The following is an 8,162-nucleotide window of genomic DNA, read 5'->3' as shown; positions in this document are numbered from 1 at the left end:
CCCCGCCCCCCAAAGCCTCCCCCCCAGACGGAGGCAGCCACACACGTGTGCTCAAAATAAAAATTTATTCGTTCAGTAACAAGGACAGGGGCTGCGCCCAGGCGCGCCTTCACATTTAAAAACAGCCGAGCACGTCCGCCGCGGGCTCGGGGGGCTGCGCGGGGCACCCCAGCCCGACGCACCAAGTCACATTTGCAGAAAGGAAAGAGAACGGAGAAGGCACTGGCACCGCGCCGTGCCCTCGCCCCTGCCTGGCTGCTCCTGCGGGGCAGGGACCGGGCATTTCTGCTTCCAGTGAAGACCCATTGGGGCCGGTCACCCCACCCCGGGGAAGGGAGCTCTCCCCTCGCCCTGGGGAGGAGAGCGTCTCCCTCTCCTCCTGCCAGCCCGGTCACGAGCAGGAGTTGGCGGCCAGCGACCGGCTGCCCCTGGCACAGAGGCTGGTACGAGCTGCCCCTGCGCGTCTCAGTGCAGCAGGACACGGGGCAACGGGCCCCGCAGCTTTCTCCTGCAAGGCTCCCAGGGCGGTACAGCCCGGCAGGGGATGGCAGAGACTGCCTGGGGGCAGCCCCGCACTGTAAACAAGGCCGTGCCCGCTGAGGGCTGGGCTGAGACCGGGCTGCAGCTTGCTACAGGAATGCAAATGGGAAGCTCCAGTGCCCGAGCAGGGGGAAACGCAGCTGCTTCCCCAGCAGAGGGAAGCGCCCACGTTATCCTGCGCTGCAGCTGCCTGGGCCCAGCCGGACAGGCCCAACTGCGGGTCCTGCTGGGCCTGCGGCAGCCCCCGGTGCGGGGAGGCGGCGGGGATGTGTGGGTGCTTCTGGAACCTGGAGGGGTTTAGGCCTCACTGCCCTGACTCTCCAGCCCTTTCCCAAGGCCTGCTCAAACCAGAGACTCTGGGCATCTTCCCAGCCCTGTTAAGAGGGGACCTATTCTGCCTCCCCCCAGCCTTGCCAGTGCCACAGCTGCAGGGGCAGAGCAGGGGTGAGGGGTACAGCCAGGACCCCCATGTTCCAGGGCTCCCCCCTCCCCAGGACAGCGGGGGAAACTTTTGTGAGGCTGCTTCAAGTATTCAGGCTGGAGGAGCCGTGCCTGTGCTGCAACCCCAGGGCAGAACTGGGAGGGAGCAGAGGAGCTGGGGCTGGAGCTGAGCTCCCGGCAGGGAAGCTGCTCCAGGGTCTTCGCACTGCATGGGGAGGGGTGACCCCTTCCTGTCTCTGCCTCACCCCCCGTCTCCTGCTGCAGGAAGAGATCCCTGCAACACCCCTGCAAGCTGCTGCTGGGGGAGGAGACCCCCACCCCAACCACCCGCTGGTCCAGACAGCACCGCATGCATCCAACCCCATCATACACCGGAGCAAGGCTCGGCCCTTCTCCCCGTGCTTTCCCGGGAGATGCTGGGAGAGATTTTGCACGGTATTTGCACCTGCTCCTTGCAGGGTTGGGCTGCTCCGCACCCAGCCTCCCCCCGGGCCCTGCGGTACCGAGTGAGCAGGCCACAGCTTTCCTACAGGGGCCAACGTCTCACCCTGCTGCACAGGTGACACCCAGGTGCTCAGCACAGCCCTGCATCACTGGCACGCAAAATCAAGTTGCTATTCATGTCACACCCTTTCCCCCACGCTCTCCAGTACAGCAGGAATGTGCCCAGTGGCTCAGGGCGCTTGAGATTTTCAAATGGCCTAAAACCTTCCTTCCAGTCGCGAGCGAGGCGGCCGGGGCGGCAGCCCGGCCCTGGTGGGAAGGGAGCAGAGCTCATGCACAACGGACACAGTATTTGGCAGAAGCTGGCGACGACAGGGCCTCACTTTTGGAAAGGGAAGACAGGCTCGAGGCAGACCTCCTGGAGGTCACATGCGGCTTGCACCGAACACCACAGAACCGGGGGGAGGTGGCTTTGTTTCCAGTTTGCAGACCACAGTCTCACCCTTTTTTGTTGTTGTTTAAAAAGAAACCATAGGAAATGACAAAACCCACTATAAATACTGTATATATACACAACGCAGGGGGAAAACCACATCCGGAAGAGACCTTCCCTCCAGGTTAAGTGTTAAAAGTGACAGGAGAGAGGAAAACCTTGCATTCAAGAGAAACAAACCATGAAGACGCTTGCTGGCTTTGCAAGCAAGGAGAACTGTGTGGGTGTGTTTGCGTGTGTGTGGAGCAGAGGGAGCGACTCAGGCAGCACGAGCGAGAACAACTTTAGGGTGGTGCTGGTGGCGCGGAGGACACGTGGAGGGGAGAACGGTGGATACATGATATGGCCATTGTACACGGAAGGCCCACAGCAGTATTCAAGTAATGAAAGGGTTAAGCCCCCCTTGTTTTAAAAGAACACCCCCCAATTTTCAGGGCTCGGCAGCTCCCCAGGCACTGGGTCATCTCCAGCGGAGGCTCCCCACGGCCTGGCCTCTGCCCCCTCGTTCGCAATCAAAGTGCATGGGCATGGATTTGCAGGTCCGGGGAAGCAGGAGTCCAGCAGCCAGCCCTCCGTCTGGGCCAGACCCGTCCTGCGGGCTCGTGCCAAAGCAGCTCGGCCCACGGCCGCCGCGGTCAGCGAGTTCCAGTTTGCTTATGTGGGGTCAGCCATGGGGTAACGCTGCATCCGAGTGCAGCACCCGCTCGGGCAGCTGCCGTGGTGCAAGGGAAAGGCAATGGGGGTGGGTTTAGCTTGGCAGGGATGAGGGGGCTGCCGCCGTGATTTCCGCCTGGCTGGGGTGTTCTTTTAAAACAAAGAGCACGTCTGAGGTTATCGGAGTTTAAAAAAAAAAAAAAAAAAATTAAAAAACAACCCACGGCCTTGCAGTCGGAGTCACACACAGAGAAACACAACCCAAACCTACATGCGTCAGGAACAGTAAAATGACTATAAAATTAACCAATAAAGTGCATGTTCCTTATATATTACACCTGCCCCTGGGACGAGCGCGACGACGTGGGGGGGTGAGGGGGTCACGGCGCAGGGCTCGGGTTCACATGGTGTTATAGAGAGGATTGGGCGTCCGCTTTTTGTCACTAGGCTTTTTGAGTCTCCGCAGGGGGTGAGTTCTGCCGTGCTGCTGCCGTGGCGCCATGGCCAGCTTCACAGCCGGGCACGGCGAGTCCGGCCCCGGCGCCCAGAGCAGCGGAAGTGCCTCTTCGGAGTGAGTCAATAGAGGTGGCGCACCAGGGACCGGGCCCGGTGGACCCACCCGAAACTCTTTGGCATACTGCACGAGGGGCCGCGCCACCGGCTTGCTCTGGGCAATGCACTCAGTTGTTTTAAGCTGCTCTACAAAATGCTTCGTGGGCTTTGGATCGGCGAGGCCCGGCAGTGAGGAGGAAGATGTGCAGAGCCTTCCAGGCGGGCTGCCCACGGGCAGCAGGTGGGGACAGGACTCAGAGGGGGCGCGCTCCCTCTCGGCTAAGTCGTCTTTCGAGAGGTCCAGGCAGTCCAGCTTGGCCAGGGAGGCCGAGCGCTTCATGTGGGATGGCGCTGTGAGCCCCGCGCGCCGCATGCGTGCCTCGAGCTCTGTGGCGCGCAGCTGGACCAGGCTGGGGTGGCTGCTGCGGCCCTCCACGCTGCGGCTGCTGGAGCTGTGCGGGAGGCTGGAGCAGAGGAAGAAGTCCCAGCCTTCGCAAGCCTCCGTCTGGCCCCCGGCAAGGCGGCCGAGCACAGTCAGGTCCTCGTGGCTCAACAGCATCAAGGCACTGCAGCTGCCCCCGCATAGGAGCTGCCCACCCCCACCGGCGCTGCAAGGTGTGGGCGGCTCATCGTCCGTGCTTGTGCTCTGCTCCGTGACGCCCTCCAGGTGAAACGGGCTCAGGCACTCGGGGTCTGCCGAGGGTGAGGGTATCGCCTGGCCAAGGGGGGAGGTGGCACCCAGAAGCATCGGTGTCCCACCACAGCCCTGCTCAGGGCTGCCTGGGGTGGAGGTGGCCTGCTGGGCTGCCGTGGGTCCGGGTGTGGGAGGGTGCTGCAGTGGCAGAGATTGCGGGCACACGGCGGCTGTCCCCATGCACGCCGAGGGGTTCAGGTTTTCATCCAGCGGTGGCAGCTCCAGGGTGGCTGTGCCTGGCCCTGTGCCACCCTGCCCACAGCCGGCATCACACTCGTGGGGGCCCAGCAGCTCAGACGCCTGTGCGTACTCGATGATCTCGATCCTCTTGGGGAGGGGGCCAGGCAGGGCCGGCACAGCGGAGCTCTCCAGCAGCACGACCGTCCGGTGCTCCCGCACTGGCCCCTCCTGCTCCATGCCAAGCTCCGCGGGCAGGGGCTCCACAACGGGGCACGTGCCAACAGGGGGTTCAGGGCTCCCGGGCCTGGCTTGGTGGCTGTCGCCCTCCCCGTGGGTTGGGACCGGCTCGTGAGACGGCTCCTCGCTCCTGCCGCGGGGCGCGGGCTCGGTGGTGGCAGGGTCGTTGCGGGAGTTCTTGCGGGTGGGCAGCAGGCCCCCAGGCGCTCCGTGCTGCTGCTCCTGCTCCTGCCTCAGGCGCTCCTCGAACTCCAGCGTGGCACGTCGCACCGAGCCTGGGCACCACTTGGGCGCCAGGGCAACGCCTTCTCCCTGCAGCTCCTGCTGGTCCTCTGCTGGGCTGCTCTCCTCTGGGTCAGCCCCGTCCTCCTCTGCTTGCAGAGGCTCTCTTGCCTTCTCCTGCTGGGCCGTGCAAATGCCATCGCCTGGCTCGGCCTTGCCAGGCTTGTGTTCGGATGGCCAGGCTGCCTCAGCTGGCAGCTCGTGGACTGTGTTCCTCTTGGGCGCCGCCAGGGTGTGGCCAGCAGCACCATCCGTCTTCTGCAGGCCCGGCCCCACGCCCTGGTGGATGGACTCGATTTCCGTGATGATCTCCTTCACGGATATTGAGTTTTCCGAGTGGGATCGCGTGAGGGGGCCCGTGCCAGGCAGCTCCGAGACTTCCTGCAACACAGAGACACGGGCATTACAAGACGCACACCAGCACAAATTATTCTGAAAGGCCTGAACAGGCGTCATCCCCCCCACCCCGGAAACCCCTGGCCTAGTGCAGCGCCACAGACCCAGCTCCAAGTGGGCTTGCTAACAGCACCCCGGGCACCTCCGGGACTGCGTTTAAATCCCTCCAGCAGGATTTCTGCACAGCCATGGAAAAATCGCGTGCTCAACACGCTTGGGCTCCAGGCCTCCAATCTTTACACCGTAATGGAGATCAGCACCGACACCTGAATAAAACTGCCGTTTGGACACCTGGTTTCCTATGGATGTGTTCCTGTATGACCACTCGTGCATACAGGCCGGAGCCCTCGTCGAAAGGGTCCTGCGAGTTCAGATGTTTATGACTTTCCCCTTGGAGGCTCAAGCAGAGCGGCTGTGCACTTCTGAGGCCCGAGAGACCCGTGGCAGAGTAGCCCGGAAGCACCGCCTCATTCTTGCACCTCCCTAGGGCAGGATGGGACGGTTCGTCCTATCTGCAGAACTCTTCAAGTGCAAGGCGACAGCGTTTCAGCAAGTTGCAGCTGACACATCGCAGGCATCAGTTTGCATAGAAGATGACCGACCTCGGCGTCCACCCACGCTGCTCTGGCACCCTTGTGAATCTTGGCTGACCTCCCTCAGTCCTGACCCGCCGCCCTCCTGATTCTCTCCTCCAAGTTCTGGCCTCGTTGCTCACCAGCCCTCACCGGGGGCGCTCGCCCCCCGAGCACAAGGGGCCGCGAGGGCACTGAGAGGCTAGCCCAGGCATCTGACACCAACCCGCACTGAGTACCTGTAGTGCCTCCCACTCCTCTCCTAAAGCAAACTCTCCTGTGCTAGTTGTACGGAGACACATGATACTGGCAGACTGGAAAGCTTCCTGCACATCTGCCCAAGCAAATGCAGACCTGCCACCAGGAACATGCAAACAGGGGCTGCTAGGAAAGCAATAAGCTGTCCTAACCTTTGCTTGCTCCTCATCCGTGGAAGAATCTTCCGACGCTTGAGGGGAGTTGCCCAAGGAGCCGGTTCTCTGAACCGCAATGCCCGTCTCCACTGCAGGCGGCACCTCCAGCACTGATCCCTTCATGACCCCGTTCCTCCCGCTGCCCTGCTCTTCCGGCCTCGAGTGGGAACAGGAGCGAGACTGGCTCTCTTGGGAGAGCTCCACAAATTTCTCCAGGGCGCTGAAGAAGTCGATCCGGTCCGTGCTGAAATCAGCAGCTTCGGGCTGGGAATGAAGCTGTGGGCTCGGGGAATCCTGGTCGGGCGACCTGGGGAGGTCTTTTAGCCGGGCAGCAAGTTCTTCCATGGGGACCAAGTGCACGTTCATGTCTGGCTTAAGGGCATCTTTCTCCAGGTCATCCACTGTCAGGTCGGGGAAGTCCGTGGCTATCTCCAGGGGCTGGTTGAGCTGCATCAAGGCCTCGGAAGCATGGCAGTTATCCAGGGGGCACTTGGATTCGTCGAGGCAGCAGCCGGCTGAGCACCCGTTGATGTTGTTCAGGTTCAGCTCATCCTCGATCTGCTCAGCGTGGAAGTCTCTGGACGTGAACTCCAGATGGATCCTCCTTTCCTTGGTGCACAGCTCATCAATCACAGCCGCATCCCCCTGGAGCCGGCGCTCCGTGCTCAGCTCAGCCGCGTAGGCAGGGGATGCCGGTGGGCGGCTGTCGCTGGGCTTGGCCTCAGAGATGCGGTCGGCGGAGGTGGTGATCTCCTTCTTGTTCAGCTCCATCCCAGGTTTGCAGATGGGTTCGTGGTGGTCGGAGAGGTCGCTGTCCGAGTGCGAGCGCCAGAGCTTGTTGTGCCGCTGCTTGCTGTGGGGGGGAACAGAAGGGGACACGTGTTAGTCCCTTGCTGGAGACACGACTGTGCGTCACAAACCTGGCAGGGGTGAGCTCGACTTGTGGGGAGCTTCTAGGCCAGGTCTTGCGTGACAAATAGCCTCATCAATGACACACTGACCCAGAACTGAGTCAAGAATAACTGCGTGCATCTAGGTGGGCAGCCTGCACACCCAGGGGCAGAGGAATGCAACATGGTTGGAAAAGCAAGCAAGACAGCCCTTGCAACCAGCCTGTCACCTTGATTTGGACTGTGGGGGTTTTTGCCTTCTTCTGTCATGGGGGTGTGGCCCTCTACCTGGGATCTTTCGAGTGTATATTAAAAACCTTTTACAGAAGCAGGACGTTGGCTGCCATGGTCCCCCTGCTTTCCCTGTGCAGGGTTGGGTGCAATGATCTGTGCTGCATCAGGGTGACAGCAGTTAAACAAAGGGTTGAGATGGTGGATTTGTATAAGTTGCTTTGGACAGGGCTGGTCCTGCCTCAGGCAGGGGCTGGACTGGATGTGACCTCTGGAGATCCCTTCCAGCCCCGCTTCTCTTGGATTGCTAGGGTGCGCTTGCCTTGTGAGGCTCCCTAAAACTCCCAAGGCCAAATCCGGCCCTGCGGAAGCGGGCAGGACCCCAGTGAAATACAGAAATCACTGTGGCACAAGCGAGCGAGCTCCGTGTACTGCTTGGGCGCTTATGCACCCCCAGTGCTAAGGGGGGAGTGTGCATGTGTGTGCATGTGCACACACACATGCGCTAAACAAGCCTGTTGGCCGTATGACAACATGCAAGCGAGGGGTTCCTGGGGTTGGCCCCTTATCGACTTGGGCAATAGTGATCATTGCTTGCTGGAATTCGCCATCCAGCGCAGGGCGTCAAGGGCCCGCAGCAAGGCGGTAGCCCTAGACTTCAGGAGGGCCAACTTCGTTGAGATGAGGAGATTAGTGGGAGAGGCACTGGGGTCCTTGAGGGCAGAGGAACTCAGCGTCCCAGACGAGTGATCGTTCCTTAAGGAAACGATACTCAGGGCCCAAGGGGTGTCCATCCCGACAAGAAGCAAGGGGGGCAGGAGTGTCCGAAAGCTGGCTCACCAAGGGCGTCTGGGACTGCCTGCTTGCCAAAAAGGTGGCATACGCCCTGTGGAAGGGGGGTGAAATCTCCAAAGAGGAGTATACCTCCTCTGCTCGGGCCTGTAGGCGAGCTGTTAGGAAGGCCAAGGCGGACATAGAGCTCGGATTAGCGTCCAAGATTAAGGATAACAAAAAGTCCTTTTTCAAATATATTGGGAGGATGAAGAAGGCGCCGGGTAATGTGGGACCCCTGCAGGATACGCTGGGCAATCTGGTGGTTGCGTCAGAGGAGAAAGCGGACCTCTTTAACCAATTCTTCACCTC

The 8,162-nt window shown here is 61.1% G+C and overlaps 1 protein-coding gene across 2 annotated transcripts in view; it reads right to left on the bottom strand.

Annotated features, from left to right (window-relative positions):
• Positions 1-2,497: 2,497 nt before the first annotated feature.
• The window catches only part of SSH2 (slingshot protein phosphatase 2), a 112,636-nt gene continuing 106,971 nt past the window's right edge, over positions 2,498-8,162 (bottom strand). For both annotated transcript variants that reach the window (XM_019511241.1, XM_019511242.1), the window contains exons 14-15: positions 5,896-6,751; positions 2,498-4,898 (exon numbers count right to left, since the gene is read on the bottom strand). In XM_019511241.1, coding sequence (XP_019366786.1) covers positions 2,973-4,898; positions 5,896-6,751 — 2,782 coding nt within the window. In that variant the 3' untranslated portion in view covers positions 2,498-2,972. The remainder of the gene's footprint in view (positions 4,899-5,895; positions 6,752-8,162) is intronic.

Source organism: Gavialis gangeticus, unplaced genomic scaffold (assembly GCF_001723915.1).
Source record: "Gavialis gangeticus isolate Ggan-Ray unplaced genomic scaffold, GavGan_comp1, whole genome shotgun sequence".
NCBI lineage: Eukaryota > Metazoa > Chordata > Crocodylia > Gavialidae > Gavialis > Gavialis gangeticus.
The sequence above is the reverse complement of the archived record's forward strand: the minus strand, read 5'-3'. Positions and strand labels throughout refer to the sequence as shown.